This window comes from Rhagoletis zephyria, unplaced genomic scaffold (assembly GCF_001687245.7).
Source record: "Rhagoletis zephyria isolate East Lansing unplaced genomic scaffold, Rhagoletis_zephyria_1.1 Rzeph_scaffold_04242, whole genome shotgun sequence".
NCBI classification, from domain to species: Eukaryota; Metazoa; Arthropoda; class Insecta; order Diptera; family Tephritidae; genus Rhagoletis; species Rhagoletis zephyria.
In genome coordinates, this window is record NW_016161325.1 from 23,470 (window position 1) to 40,837 (window position 17,368).

General features: G+C 34.0%; 1 protein-coding gene across 1 annotated transcript; it reads left to right on the forward strand.

The window, feature by feature from the left end:
• LOC108370448 (uncharacterized) lies at positions 1-702 on the forward strand. The gene is made up of 2 exons (XM_017625778.1): positions 1-61; positions 119-702. The coding sequence occupies exon 2, from the start codon at positions 121-123 to the stop codon at positions 316-318; it is 198 nt and encodes a 65-aa protein (XP_017481267.1). The 5' UTR covers positions 1-61; positions 119-120; the 3' UTR covers positions 319-702.
• The last annotated feature ends 16,666 nt before the right edge of the window (positions 703-17,368 follow it).

Genomic DNA, 17,368 nt, shown 5'->3' on the forward strand with positions numbered 1-17,368 from the left:
GTTTACTTCCTACGATTCCACCAAAATTTGATTTGGACAAGCTTTCGATTGATAAATGAAGGTAAAATTTAAGACTTTTAATCAAAGTAATTGCTTGCATATTAAATTTTCATTACAAAGATGCGTAAGCGTGAATTACAAAGCATTCCACTAAAGCTTGCCGAGCTGAAAGAGTACGATGTTGTTCGAAATGAGCGCGCAATGGCACGTAACCAAGGGCAGCAGGAGGATGCAACGCCAGAACAGCCTTCGCCAATTGCCAATGTTGGACCGAAAACAAAAAAGGAAATACAATCTAGGTTGAATACCACTTTGTGAAATAGAAAAAGTCTTTTATTTCGAAAATAAATTACGGTTAAGTAAAAAGGAACATGTAGTACGTGCGTGTCATTTAACGCACCGAGCATTTGGAAAATAATATAACATCCGGCCGGTTTTCAGTGCCAGTTTAAACTTAGGTTACGTAAATTGCGCTTATATTCAACTGACTGACATTTGATCAGCTATTCTTATTTTAACCCAGCTAGCTCGACGATTTAAACTAAATTTAAACTTAAGGTATGTAGTTATAACCAAGGTATATTCAACAAGCTAGAAGTGACAACAAAATTAAGCTCTTTGTAGTTGGCTATATATACTGTTCTCTGTTTGGCACTTCAGTTCAAAAGAGCCAACTGGTGAAATAACTTCTACCTTGTTGAATATGCCACTCTTTTGGAGTAGAAAAGAGTTTGAAATAAATGTTTTCAATGTAAAATAAAACCTGATTCAATGAAACGCATTTTTGTGTCTCCTCCGTCGTAAACCAATGGATTTCTGGGGGCCAATTTTCCTTTGAAATTATGAAGTGAAAATGTAAAATTCAATGTCAATGAATATTTAATTTGTTCACTTTATCATTTCATCATCATACATACATATACCTATATTTAAGCGATTCTCGATCATTAAAGGCTTTTCAATTGACATCTAGCAAGTATTATCCTGTAAACCAAAGTTCGCGAAGTCTCATTCCTGAAACGATTTTTTTCCGAATTTTCAATCAAAATTTTAAGTACTATTTAAGTAATATTTATTTATTTATTTAAAAGCCAATCGGCTTTGTACATAAATAAATTATTGACTAAAAAAGTAATAACAAACGTGTGTGTTGTGGTCGCTTTAACAGAAAAAACAACAACAACATTGCAATGTAACATATAATGTTACAGATTATTTTATGAAGTTGTTGAGACGAACTCGTAATGAAATTTCTGTACGAAAAATAAAGTTCTGAAAAAATTCTGCAAGAAATTTTTTACACAGCAGTATTATTTTCATTGCTTTACCGATTTTATTCCAAAATTTCGTAAAAGAATGGAAGTGTGCAGTGCACAGTTTATTTCATTTTAGAAAATTCAGAGAAAAATCGGATGAGATCTTTAAGAATTCTTTAAAATTTCTCAACAATTCAGAATATGTACTCTAAAGAAATGGTTTGCATGGTTGTGGTTTTGTGAAAAATTTCACCTTTCGTTTTACAGCGACAAATCTGTGTAAAAGTTTTCACGGTGTGACAAATTAATTTATTTCCATTTAAAAACAATCCAAGTTTTATGTAAAGTTATGAAAAACGTTTTTACTTCACGATTTCACAAAACAAGAATTGGCTTCTTGGGCCATAGTTACTATCAAATTAATAGTGTTAATGCAAAAGTTCCTGTTTGGCAATTTTGAAAATTTAGAATTTTAGGTTCGATCAATTTTCTGTGCAGAAGCTCTTTCGAATGACTGTAATTTCCATAATTTTTTTTAGTGATTAACGAACGAACTCTATACGCAAAATACTTTCGGTTTGCCATAAATTCACTGGGTTACACTCACACGCCGGCACCAGCCCACGGCCGCTCCTATACAATTTTCCCTTACGAAATATGCCTTTAAAATTGTATGCCGAAATAATTTTCTTGCCCATTAACGATTAAAAATCTTTACTATTATTATATTATTAACACAAAAATACAGTTGACATGTAATTTTATTAGAAATTTACTATTTTTTATCCTCACCCACAGCCGCTGCAAGCATTTGCAAATTAAACCGTTCTGGATTGTTGCCGACGTAATTTTTCTCTTGCATTATTACATCCATGTTTAATATACACTTGTTTATCAGCAAATAGTATAAATATCTTATTATCACCTATTATTTATGAATTCACTAATTTTACTAATTGCTGTTCAGCAACGAATTTTGACACTATAATAAAAAGGAAATTAACTTAAAATGTTTGTTGTAGCGACGGAAGTGCAGCCAGCCACAGGGTAACACAGGTATCGATTTTATTTTGAAATTATCGATAGCAACGATATTAAATAATCGTATTTATTAGGTTGGTTCCACACGAGGCCACACGGGTGCCCAAATGGGTAATAGAGAGCGAATACTTTCCACTTTTGGATCATAATTGTCTTCCTCTTCGTACCCAAAACAGCCCGGACATTTTTTTCGGGCAGAAATCTGCCAGAAGTCAATTTGAAATAACAGCTGTTGTTTGTTTACATCACATAAATACACATAAAATCATTGTATAGAATTGATTTGTTGATTCCGGACACGAAAAGTGGTTTTTTGCGTTCTTCACGCTCTGGGCACTTTTGGAAAGGGTTGACGCTGATAACAGACGATAACAGAACTAATAGTTTACATCAGCATTGGCTACTGGGGCCATCAGCTCTACGTTGCAGGAATGAATTGTGTATTGGAATTGTGTTGTGTCCTGTGATTTGAGTATTGTTTGTTTTGCTTCACCGTATAAAGGGCAATCGTTGAGGATGTATTGCAATGTTTGCTGTGAGTTGCAGGTTTCGCAGAGTGTTTGGTTTTATTTTTTTTAGAAGATATACATGTGTTTGGGTCATGTGACCAAGACGGAGCCGAGAAAATATATTGGTTTTAAAGCCGTTAATATTAGTGGGGTATTGCGGAGGTATTATATCTTTGTTGATGGCTGAGTGGTGTGGGTGTTGGTAGTTATGGTAGTTGAGTTTTAGATTTTTCTTTCAGGTGTTGGTGAATGTGATGTTTTATGTCAGTTTTTTCTATGTTTGGAAGTTAATATTTGATAAAGTTTTATAATAATCGATATCTAGTTTTAAAAACTTCTTAATTTTGATTTGCAAACACATGTGTCACCCCGTATATTGCTAAACTTCCGTCACCACAACAACCGCTTCACTTTTGTTTCCGCCTTTACAAGAGCAAAAAATTAGCTGCTCATTTGCATTTATTAACAGTGGGAAAAGTGATTTTTATCAATAAATATCAAGATAACAAACGTTTTCCGTAATAAAATGTGCAGTAATTGATGCTTTGTTAACAAAATAAGTTGAAAAGCAAATCGGGCGGTTGTATAAATGTGTTTATTTTGCATGGAAAAATGTGAAGCGCAGTGAAAGTCGCCACGGCTAGAAGTTAATTAAATACCTAATTTTTAAATAAAAAACAATGTAAACGGGATTTTTGGTTAATAATGCAATTCAATTGCGCATTTTCTAATGATAACAACAAAAAAGCTCATGCCGGCAGAAATATTTAACTGCTTTATAGCGAGTGAAACGAGTGCACGTCCAGTTTGCAAAAAAGTGTGAAGTTATATTGAAATAGTGTTGGAAATGAGAACTTTCTTTTCGAAATCAATTCTAGTTTGAGCGTTTTAATAAAAGGTTTAAAAATATTTGTTCCGGCAGTGCTTTTTATTATTTTTTTCACGAGTACAAAATATAACGCGTTCGCGGCCGGCGCAGTGTGGTGTGTTATAAAAAAGAGATTTTATTATAAAATAAAAGTATGCGCAAATTTTGTTCGATACTAATGCAATAAAATAATGATTTTCTATTTAAAGTAAGCAAAATAAATAATCAAGTAGAGATTTTATGTGTTTTTGGAGGTTAAATCTCATATTGGAAGTCAATAAGTTGCATTCGTCTTTTGGCTGCTAATGTATAAATGTGAAACAAAAATTTTTGAATAAATAAAAAGGTGAATGGCAATTTAAGCGATTAATATAAAATTGGTAAGATCTATATATTTAAAAAAAGCCATCAAAACAATTGCCCCGATATCGTCAAAGAAAAATTTTTTGGATAAATAAAATTTGCGCCTAATAAATACATAAGTATGTCTGTGCAAAAAAAATTTAATTACTATTCTTGTAATAAAGAAAGCCTGTGTGATACAAAAGGAGTTATTGCATTTTTAGACTAAAATTCTGTTGCAGGCAGTGTATTTTGTGTAATGTTGTATGTGTGAAATTTAAAAAAAGCCTTCCACGCGATCGGCACTGACGAAAATCGCTATTTGCTTTAATTTCCATTGATGGGCTTTTGTTTAATAATATGCTTAGTGTTAGAAAAAAAAAATATTTAAAAATTTTGTATGAAAACTAAAATGACCACAATGAAACTGCAAATTTCCTGCAATTTAAAATGAAATTCATTGGGGTAAGTCATCTTTTTATAACCACAGTATTTAAACACTTTTTTTTGGAACATAATTTCGGTAAAAAATAATTGATAAAAAATTGTTATACTCGTAACAATTTTTTTTCGCTATAGATCTGATTATTTTGACATACATTTAAGACCCCGCAAAACTTACCACGACTTAGAAAAAACAGGTAGAATTTTGTAAATTAATAAAAAAAAAGGCGTGAGTACCAGGTACCTATGAAATTTGATGTGTAGACATACATATGTGTACGACAAAGCATAAAAGTACGTTTACATATGAATATACATAATCTCAATCAAAGCTCGTTTGTTAATCACCTTGTTTACACAGGCAACACTCAGATTATTACCCGTCAAATTTTTTGTGCTTGTTATTCTAATTTAAGTTTCTTCTGTGTCACAGTGAACACTTTTTCTGTTATACATATTAAGCAATTTTAAGTAGTCATAGAGAAGTTATAACAAGGTTTTAACGATTAAAATTGTGTTTTATTGTAATCACAAATTTAACTCTTTCATAGTCAACTTAAAATGCATTTTATGGCAAAAACAGAGCTTTAACTTTAAAATGAGAGCGCGGTTTTAAAATGATAAAATAAGGTTCTAACTTTTGTTTTGTGGTTGAAGTAGTAAACGCACCCAGGTTCGGCCCCCACTCCGAGCGTTTTTTATTTTAACATAAACATTATTTTATTTTATTTTATTTTATTAAATTTTTTTTATTATCTGTTTTTTGTTTATGGTATTTCATATACATAATTATTTCGTTATTAATCAAATTTTTCGGAGTTTACTTTTAATTAAAAAAGCCACAATAACTATAATTAAATAACAAAAATTTAAATAATATTTAAAGGACTAAAAAAAGATGTAAAAAAATTGTCCCTGGCAGTGGGATTCGAACCCACGACTTCCCGGCTTGCTAAATCCGCAATCCTGCAGCGGGCACAGGGTGAACTAATTAAAGTACTCAAATTTCTATATATTGCCGGGTACATTTTTTCTCTTCATATGGATAGCACTGTGCTCTCTCATCATAACAAAAAGCTGTTTCTAAGATATCTATGATTGACACAACTTAAAAATCTATTCTAAACTTAAAACTGTGTTTTAACAAGAATGAGTTTTAACTTGCGACTTTGACTATGGGCCAATGAGTTCAGCTCAATAACAACTTTCCTAACAACACCACTCCGTAACTGTAAAAATGTACAATTCTTCACAAATGTACAAATCGTGTGTTCTCGTCTTCTCTTTGTGCAATCTTGTATTATATCATCCATATCCATGTATGTACGTTCATCAGTTATCAGCGGACCCAAGTATAAATAAGCTTCTCAAATTTTACCCTTACCAATCTGGACACTCTGGTATACACATCAAAAACATTTTTGCGCATTCGATAGCTTGACATGGTAGCGACGATATGTAGAAAATGTTTATTGGGCTGATCTAAAGATAGCGATACAAATTATTTTTAATTCTGGATTCGAATTTTGTTATAGATATGTACATACATACGTACATACCCGTATATGAAAGAAATAACGGAATATTTAAAACGAAACTCTATTCCGAAAAAGTGTCCAGGATCTTTTACATTCATGGTAGCGGCGATATGCATGTATTAATACAATAGCGCTGTTCAGGATGTTGTGGAAATGATCCTGGATTTGCAGTTCGAATTGCATTTGCAAATTTTATGCTTGCTGCAATGGTAACCGTGTGCATTTTATTGTGAATTTACAAATGCAACGAATATGCAAATGCAAGAGCTTATGCACAGGATCCTGAACAGCCCTATGGTATATCAAAACCACACATTACTTAGGGACATACATACACACATACATATGTACATCTTCAGAGTTATAGTCATTTTATATTTTAGTATAATAATGGATCACAAATTTTAATTTTGATTATGTTCTCCAGACGCCACTATCCAATTTGTATGTAGAATTGCTCGCTGATCAGAAAATCGAGTTATTTTTATTTTTTGTATGAATACGTTTTCGAGATATGTATTTGCAATGTACCGTTATTTAGCTAAAAAAAGAGTGGTTGCACCTAATTAGGTATATATTACGAACCAATTTAATAATCGTAATAAAGATACTGCAAATAAAATTATCCATAGACCGTATATACATCACTTGTCGATAGCCCTGACAGTTTATGAGACATTAATTTTCTTTTTTCTCGATATTCGGAATCATCGAGCAATTCTACATAGGAATTGGATAGTGGCATCCATAGAACATTTTTGCTGTAAACGAGTGTAATTAACTTTGTTCTCATTAACCGCTTACATTTTTACTTATTTACTACGACAACTTACCCATGTAAGTGGTCCGTCCGACGCGTTCGATCGTAAGTACGCGAATTGAATGTTTGTCTTGTACGTCTTCTAACGTCTTGTCCTTTTCGTTAAATCATTAGACCAGTTCTAATCCTTTCTTCGTTATGTAGTGTTGTATTTGCAAGTAAGTGTTGCTTAATGACAATTTAGTCTGCAAAATATTCACTAATCCTCATGAATGTATGTACTTCTAATGTGAGAAATCTTGCAAAAATTCATCGAAATGCATTAACAAAAAACTACGATAACAGTCTGCAGTGGTAACGCATACACGAGAACTCGCTTTGCAGTAAGAAACTGTCGCGACAAGCCCCACAGCTCTTTCCACAACAACTCTTGTCTAAACACCACATTGGGTATACATACATATGTACATACATATATACATATATACATACATACATAGTTATCATAATCAATTAAAACAATGTGCTAACGCAATAGACTTATAGATACTATGCTAAAGAATAAACAGGAAAGGAAGTTAGTTACTGTAAAATTACTCTTAAAAGTAGTAGTGGCTCAATGATAGCATTGAGCTGAGTTAATAGAGCAAAAATTCAAAAGCCGATGGTTTAGAATGTGATGAAATTGCTGACAGGTTCCTAATTGATAAGGAATTAATGAAAATTGATTACATGATACCAGCGCCATTGCAATCAAATGCGTCTAGTCGCATCGTCGTTACAGTTAAACAAAACACAAAATAATAGATGGGATTATTTTTCTGTTCGAATAAGTAAATATACTGTATATTCCTTAAGGGCTTACTAAGCTTTCAGTATAACACTTAAAGTAATTCACACCGAGTCCAGGAAGTGCGCGCGAGAAAATTGCCGACACGCAGTATACTCCGCAAAGCACACAACATCCGTGCAACTGACATACCACCAACATTCACACCCAACGAATTACATAGGCGATTCACAAGGCCAATGCATCGAATGTTGCGCTGGTATTGGTAGCTCTGTCGACGCTGTTTACCACTTGTCTATACCGAAGAGCTGGGTAAGGCTCTGCCTTACCTGGATTTCCGGCCAAGACAAGAGTCTTTTTTATATCGGTAATACTGGGATATCTACTTGCAGTTTCTGAAAAAATCAAGGAGGATATTGTTAGATATCTACTGCTACCTGACTTAAGTACACCAAAAACCGTGGATCAGCTAAGTAGGCCGAAAGCGGAAGTGTTTAGAATTGTAGCAACTCTCACCAAGGGAAGAGTATTTAATTTTCTGTTCAGGTCTGACTTTCTGAAGTCATAAGACCTTCGGGAAGTGCCAAATGATCTTTTTTTATGCCACAGTAAGCGAAAAGAAGAAATTTGTAAGCGAGAAGTGAAAACATATCTGAAAGCAATAATGTCAACCTGGAGATAAAGCGATGAATAACTCTTGCCAACAGGTGCTTCTTTGGGCACGGTAGGCAATTAAAAAGCAGAGCCCTCTATCGACGAAAAAAAAATCACGCTCTACAAATCTCTTATCATGCCGGTCCTTTTATATGTCGCAGAAACAAGGATGATGTCTAACAAAGATGAGAACGCTTTGGGCGCTTTCGGTAAAACTATTTTACGCAAGATGTATGTTCTCGTTCGCGTGGGCGACGAGTGCCGAAGAAGATGGAATGACGAACTGTACGAGTTTATTAACGACATGAAAAGATTCTTCGACTCCGCAACAAAGCAAGAGCGCCCACGAACTCATTGGAAGGACCAAGTGCAGAAGAACCTGCCGCACTTGGGATGAACAACTGGCGCAAATACGCGAAAGAGAGAGGCAACTGGCGAAGTTTCTTGGTCTCGTCTCAAACCGACAAACGTTTGTATTGCCAAATAAGAACATGAGTATACAAGAATTTCATTAAGCTTATTGTGACCAGATGTGCGTAGAAAACTAAAAAAAGACAGTTATTTTATTTATGTACCTGTACTTAGGTAAAAATAATTTAGAAGTGGAATACTGAAATAATAGAAAATACAATCGATATATAAGGAAGGCTTTATAGAAACTTTAAAAATTGCTCGTTATATACATACGTATCTATAATCTCTGTTTCTTTATTGCCACTATTATTTATAACGATACGACTATGGAAAACCCTTCACATTTTGGGGCCGCACATTTTGCATACTATTTGTTTTATCACTTCTACTCATTCAAGCTCAAAATCTTACAAAAAACTTTAAATTGGGTTTTGTCGCACTTTCTCTGTTTGAGTTATGACGTTCTTCCAGCAAGCGAGATATATGTATGTATGCTATTGCCACGATAATATCTTATGAATTAGTTTCTAACCTCTTACTCTCACCGAAAATTTGTATTTTTGGTCAATCTTATTGACAGCTCAATTAAATTTCGTTTTGACAGACTAAAGGCCAATTATCCATAATTTCCATCAGTGAAATCAGTAGTTCCTTTACACATACAAACACATCTACAAGCGCTTAGGAAACTGTGTTCAAGCGAGTTGCTGTCGTTGCCACATCCTTGTAAGGACCTGTGAGTAGGTGGTGGACGACGATGCCAACGACGAAAGATAGAACAGCAAGTTTTGAAAAGCCACAAATTGACAAGTGTAATCCATGGAACGTCGTCAACATTTTTGTGCGCACACAAGTCAATTTCCACAAAATCCACTTGCAGTCCAGTAGTCGAAAAATAGCAAAAGTAGGAGAAGGAGAAACTCGAACCGAAGGAATGGTGATAGAACCAAAGGCACTCTATGGCTCTTGCAGTGTGCTTTGATCAATGCTGTTGTTGTAAAGAACCGAAATTCGAATTACAACTACATATGCCGTTGTTGTCTGCTCAACCACCAAAGCAGATAAAACGTCACTTTTGTGCGACTAACAGAGCGTGCACATAGTATACGCTCGTGGTTTTGCACAACCTTACTGACTGGGCAGTCAAGTGCTCGCTCGAGTATGGAGCCACTTGTCGTCTTATATTAAAGTATTTAGCAGTAGACATATGTACATAGAAGCATAGCACCTTTGTCGGTATGGAGCATGCATGGAGCTGCCGTTCGTAGATTAGGTCAATTGAACGTTGCTGAACGCTTCCAAGGCTCATTTTATACCAGCTAGACTCTCGATACGCGTACTAACCACCGCATGTGATGCTCATTCATGTCGATACTTCCTGTCGCTTGGTTAAAAATGAAGTTGCAAATTTGCGAATGTGGCATTCAGCACTTTGCCAACGGTGCTCCTGCATACATACATATGTATGTACGCACGGGCGAATTCGCACACATCATCACCAAAAATTTCAAAGCCAGCTACCAACTGCAACATCCTGTCGAGTGTGTGTTTGTTTGTGGCACTGACCTGAGCAGCTGTTAACATTAAATGCGCACTTGTTGGAATTTCTTTGGGGACATTGTCGAGTTACTAAGTGTTTTATGAACTTACCAACGCTTGCAGGGGTCTGACGCCTCCTATAACGTTTCTTTGCTCCACTATGCTTTGGATTGTTTAGCTGACTTTTGGCCAGTGAACTTTCTCCTCACCGTTATTGAACTTTCTTCCCTATTCGCTGCACTTTCATCTACCTACTAGCCTACTTCGAACTTTCACCTGACTCCCCTACCCTCCCCTCCTACATGTAGCTTGTATACTTTTTACTTACATACATACCTGTAGATACATATGTACCACTTGCTGATCATTTGACTTCAACGTCTGCACCTACCGCCGGCTTTGGGTTCCTCAGCTTTTATTGCCACATTTGTACACATGGCACATTCTGCTGGTCATCGTCATATTGAACTATTTAAGCGTTTAATTTGATTTCGTTCGAGTGCGGTTTTTCTTGTTCACTTTCAACACTTTGTAACTAAGTAGTTTAGCAACATACAGTATTTTCGAACTTACCCACAGTGCATGCATTACGCCCCTGCCAGAATTCGTTTCCAGGCTTTCATCGCAATGGAAAGAGTGATGCGGAATAGAGAGTTGTTCTTGTTTCGGTTCAAAAATTATATTTTTTCCTAGTATCTCATTTTGGTCTAGCATTTCTCTAACCACACCCACGGGCTAGTGTCTTGTGGAGCCAGCCGTGGGTTGTATTTCAGTATTTTCTTAGCTCATTCTTACTAGAGGCCTGATTTTAAGAGGTTGCTGGTATGCCAGATCTGTCTAGTAAGTACAGGAGCCCAAATTAGGGTAATTTCGACATTATCAGAAATTAGAGTCAGCTCTCTCATACAATTCTCCACAATTTGTGACCTAAATAACCGAGGAAGAAGCTTCCACTATACAGTATATGCAGAGCAGGCCTTCTTTGCTTGCTCCTCAAAATTTAACTTCCAATTAGGTATAGAATGCAAAAGAACTCCAAGATATTTGACGCTTTGTTAGAAATTCACTTTTGTGCCCATGAATTTAGGTTGAGCAATATTGGATAATTTTTTTCCTTTTTTGTAAAAAGCATCAGGTGAGTTTTCTCCAGAATTTACGCTAAGGGCCGGTTTCTCATGTCTGGTTAACACTAACTACAGGTGAAACATGGTTATCGACGTTATAGACTCCCTGTTATGTGTTATGGAGTCGTTCACGTCGATAACGATGTTTAACCTGAACTTAGTGTTAACCCAAGAACGTACTTTCTTTAAGGCTTTCTATATAACTTCGCTTATGACCGAAGGAAATTTACCCGATATGAGTACAGATCGATAAAGCAGTCGTGTTGTGAGGAGCTTCTACCTCCGATTTGTGTTAACCGGACATTGAACAACCGACCCTTAAACAATAAAGATTATCTTAACAGGTTCCCTGTCCAATGAATCACATGTCATTCATGGGAACAGTTTTTACCTTTTCTCATAAGTTCATGCATCATATATGAGCAAAATCAATGCTGACTTCAGATACATATTTCTAGGTATTTTGCAAAAAATATTGTGTTTTTGTGTGGAAACATACAAAACAGTTGTGGATTGAACATGATACATAGGACGTACCTTATCGAAAACTATTTCCCACCCTTATGTATAATAAATGAAAAATTAAATATTTTATTTTTTTGCATAAGGGCATATAATGTACGCTCTTTGCATATTTTTATATGCAAATGATATTATTTCATAAATCAGATAAAGAAACTTGAAAAGAACGGGGGACCTATGCCATGAAAAAATATGTCTTGCATGAGGAAAGGGAACCTGTTAACCTTCCTCCGGCTTAGCGAGACATGATTTTGTGTTAATTTTATTTTTATTTATTTATATTTTGTATTAATTTTATGTTTTCTACCTGTAGAGCTCATCAGAGAGGGTTAATTGAGTATGAATAAGCTGTCTCGACTTCTTCGACCTTACACTCTTTGAAAGATATATTCAGGAAGAGTCAAAAGACTCCCGGGCCGACTCGTAGTTATGAGGTCATCGTAGGAGTCAAAATAAAAAGATTAATTCAATTTCTAACGATAATCTCGCCATTCGTTTGAAGTTCGAATTGACTTCACTCATTACATTTTATTCGTCTTTAAAGTCCAACTGGGTGTCGAGTTGACTCCTTTATGAGAGATACGTGTACATACATAAGAGTTCATTCCCTTCAGTGCTATGCTCTTCTATTCTGTCTTATCTGATTTGACTTCCGGTCAGTATGTGGTTTTGTTTTATTGAACTTGCAAACTTTTTCTCAGCCACTTAAGCTGGTGATTTGCCTCTGGCTAGCAGGTGCGTGTTGTGTCCTTTTAATGAGTACATGTGTTGGGCAATTTTGTTACATCAAAAACACATTCATACAAGCATATACTATACTACAAATCCATATAAGAGAAAAGTTTTATATAACAACTTGTATTTAAGTAATCCAATCAGTTACGCTTGGATGAAAAAGCCAATGAATTTTGTTAGGTATTAAATTTATATGGAATTTTTTTTTTTTGGGAAAATATAAACAGGGATAGATAAAAAAGGGAATTCAGTAAGCAAATTAGTTATAGTGTATTTGAAATATTATTTAAATATATACATTAGGGTGGTCCTTAAAAAATCAAACGAAAGGTTTTTTTCAGTCTAACCCTCTTATTCGGTAAAATCACGATCACAGATATCACATATAAATTTTGGTCCTGATTGGAGACGCTTATGGCGTGTCGCCCAGGGGCCAAAGTACTGATTCCTCTATAGACACAAGAAATTAAAATTAATTTTTTTCCATCTAATACCCAAAATCGATTCTACCGTAGTCGAAGATATCACATATAAATTTTGGTCCCAATGGGAGTCGGTTAAGGCGCGTCGCAAAGGGGTCAAAGTCCAGATGCCTCTATGCAGACTAAAAAAATTAAAAAAAAAAAATTGTCATTTAATATCCAAAATCGATACGACTAAAAATGAAGATATCACATATAAATTTTGATCCCGATTGGAATCGGTTAAGACGTCCTCGAAGGGTAATCTGTTCGCCACGCCTTAACCGACGCCTATCGGGGCCAAAATTTATATGTGATCGCTTCCACTATAGTAGAATCGATTTTGGATATTAGATGAAACAAAAATTATTTTAATTTTTTGGGTCTCCATAAAGGAATCTGATATTTACCCACAGCAACTTATTAGTTTCTTAAACTCCGCGGGCTGGAGCTGGTTTTCTCGCCACTTCAACCGACCAACCCAACCAGTAACCTTAGCCGAGTGGTTAAAAGTGTATACTACTAAACGGTAGGACCTATATAAAAATAGAAGAAGGTATTTTCTCCGCATGGGTTTCCGGCATGAAAAAGCTCCTCATTAGAGGCGGTGCAAATTTGTAGGTAGCTCCATTTGTGTCGTATGTTGTTACTCAGATCACAATCAAGGAAAAGAAAATGTAATGTTTGTCTATGGAAACTTTTACATACTTCATAAAACTATTTACCACACACAAGGATCTGTACCACCAGTTACAACCTTAAATATTTTTTAATATTTCTATGAAGACTATATCAGCCTAATTTTTAATGAAAACGAAATCGTATAGTATATATGTATGTATAATTGTTTTGACTAAAACTTTGAGGGCTTTGAGTGCACAAATATAAAATAGAGAAAGTTTGAGTGTCTCACCAGTCAAATTACATAATTCTAAAAATATTTACTAAGAACTTTTTTTGGTATTTTTTAAGTAATTTTATACATTAGTTATCTATCTACGTTAAAAAATATTTTTCAGTGTTGTATAAGTTCCGACGACATATGTAGATATAATTCACCTTTGATCACACTCTGTAGTAAAATGTCCTACCAGTCACAATGAAATGACCCATTATCATTAGTCAATTAAAATTTTTGGAGCTTAATTTTATGACAAACTATAATTACATTAACAAAATAAATTAAAAGTAAAATGTAAATGAATTAAAAAAAAATTAAAATCCCACTGGCCGTGGGACTCAAACCTACGACCTCGTTAATGCGCATTGCTGCCATCTGTCGGAGTACAATTTCGATCAGATCAACCGCGCCGTTAATCCGGATCAATATTGCCATCTGTCTATGCTACAAACATATAAGCTGGAATGAAAATATGCAATTTAAATTGCCTACTGTATTCCATAAAACTAGAATTCAAGTTGCGGTATATGGGAAAATACCAGCTGCAAACTCACCAACCAATGTACTTTAAGAGTTTCAAATAATTAACTCAAGTAGTCGTAAAATCATCGTAGATTATATAAAACGATCTACAATAAAGTAATAAACTTTCATTTGCCCCTTTTAATTTCTGACAAGTATTGGTTACATTCATTCAGAAAGCTATCACAAGAAGAAGATATGTTTGTGTGTATGTATTCTTAAATATTTAGGTATGTAATATATATGCAAATATGTTATTTTGTAAACATTGAAAATGGTTTGGTTTGTCAGAACGAAATTCCAATGCGGCTGCTCGCCATACCAGCACGCCCATGCCGATGGGGATGCTAATGAAAAGCTGATGACTACAGCAATAAAAGCAAATATCTTCCCATCATCAGCACCATTTGACGACGACAACAATTAATTATAAATTTATAATGGCAAGCCACTAGAAAAAGTAGTGGATAAACGAACAGAAACTAAATAAAATAACATGAATTTATGTATGTGCGATGTAATAAGAAAATAAAATGAAATATATATATAAATAAGTATGTATGAACCGAATTCGAGAGCCTGGAAAGAAGTATGTAGCAGCATAAACCCATATGTATGTACATCCATATAAATGTATTCATAGTATTTAGTGCTTTTATTTGTATACTTATTTATGTATGCTTTTGGGGCACTTGTCATATTTTGGTTGGCTTTGGAAAAGGATCAGCATACAAAAAGGATTCAATATCTGTATACTACATACATATGTATATGGAACTATTTGTACGAATATTTGTAAAATTAATTTTCCATTTTCGAAATTTCGTTGGTAGCCACACCATTCAACTACATACATACATTTGTAGATGGGGTAAAGTGGTTGGGGTTACTTAAGTAAGCTCGCATGTTGAAGCTATTGTTTTTATTAAGTGTCGCATGATATGAATGCACATAAACACTTAAAGTGGCAACATGACGTGAATAGTGTTTTTATACCCAAAGGCGACGGGTTAAGTTTTCATACACACCAAAAGAGATGCAGCTACACAAATAAAGGGCCAAGTAAGGACATGGCGCATGGAAAATAGCAAAATATGTGTTAAAAAAAAACACATTGCGAAAAAATGTCACTGGCCATATATTTGAATGGGTTTTAATAGCAGCATATTTAGACATCGCAAGAGCTCCATCCAGCACAGGCGACTGCTACTTTGTTGACTAACCAGGCGGCAGCATCCGGGCAGCCAGTTACTAAATAGTTTTAACCCTTTTTAATAGACACGTCCTTACAAAAGCACACACATATGTATGTATGTATGCATGTATGTATGTGTGTGGGTGTGTGTGGGTGTGTGTGTGCATATTTTCGGCAATAAAATAAAGCCTTGACGACTTTTGCTGAATGCTTTTTATCCTTCTGTTTTTTAACATTTTGTCACTTTAGAAGCGGCGTGAGTGAACCTTATGCTGGTCATCAAATAGAAATTTTCAACATGGCACTTTCATCTCACACATGGAAAGTATACATACATACAAATGTATTCGAGTACACCCATTTAAAATTATGCTCCAGACAGTTAGCTAAATTACCGTTGCGTTTTTTTTTTGAACTCAGAGAGACGTTTATGCGCTCGAAATATGTTCAGATCTCTGCTTTACAGTGCACTATGGGAAATTTGACGTATTTTTGAGGCAAAAATTTATTATGAAAAACAAAATTAATTATTTAAAACACATGATTTGCCTTTAAATTACAACATTTTTGCAAAATAAACAAAGAAATCTTAACCCTTGACGACTACTGGATCTAAAGGTGTCTCTTGAAAAAAGTTTGAATACAGTTTTTCTAAATATTTATATATAAATTAGTTATATAGTGGATATTTGTGAAGAATACTGCCAAATTTAAATTCAATTGAAAAACTAAAAGTTCTGAATTTCCTTATTTGTCTACTGAAAAGTTAAATGGAGTAGCCCTTGGTACCATAAAAAAGTTGAAATAGCGTTTTACCTCCTGAGTTCTCTCCTCTAAATGCTAAATATTACACTACTGGCACTGTCCGTACATACAAAATTGGTGAATTAAACTCAACACTATACATTTTACACATTTTTAGTAGTCGAAACACGGCCATATACATCCAACATTTGTAAAGCCTTTTCAAATTTAATTTTCAAGAAAAAAAAAAATTAAGGTTCTGTTCGAAGTATAGCACAATTGTTTTCTTTATTTAATTAATTTGGTTTTTAGATGTTATTGTTTAAAAAAGTATACATAGTATATATTTTTAACTTCACTTCTTTTTGAAACTTATTTTTAGTATTTTTTTCTTTTCTTATTTTTTATTTAATTTTTCATTCTAATTATTAATTTCATTCATTAATTTTCTTTTAGTTTTTAGATTTTATTGTTTTAAACAGAAAAATTATTTTCTAATTCTCCATTAATTTTTAGAAGCTTATTTCTTTTTAACCGACTTCCAAAAACGGAGGAGGTTGTCAGTTCGTCGGAATATTTTTTATTTTTTATTTTTTTTTTTATGTATGTTACCGGACCACCTCAACCGATTTCGATAATTCTTTTTGCAACGGAAAGGTAGTGTTACAGAGGTGGCCCATACTAATTAGGTTTAGATCCGATCATTGAATCATGAAATACATAGATATATATATATTTTTTTAAGTCGGTTTTGTTCTGCTAAAAATTGTTTAATTTTTTTATTTTAGTTTTTATATTTTATTGTTTAAAAAGGAAACACTTTTTTCATTGAATTTGTTTTTCCTCGTTAAAATTTTTTTTTAATTTTCTTTTTAGGTTTGATTGTTTTAAAAATAAAAATATATTTTTTTTTAATATCGTTTAAATTAATTAATTCTTTTTTAATTTAATTCTATCTTCATTTTTAGTTTTAATTGTCAAAAAATAAATAATTTTTAGAAAATTTATT

Coding starts and splice junctions, on each gene's coding strand:
- LOC108370448 (XM_017625778.1), top strand. CDS start 121: ATGCGTAAGCGTGAATTACAAAGCATTCCACTAAAGCTTGCCGAGCTG.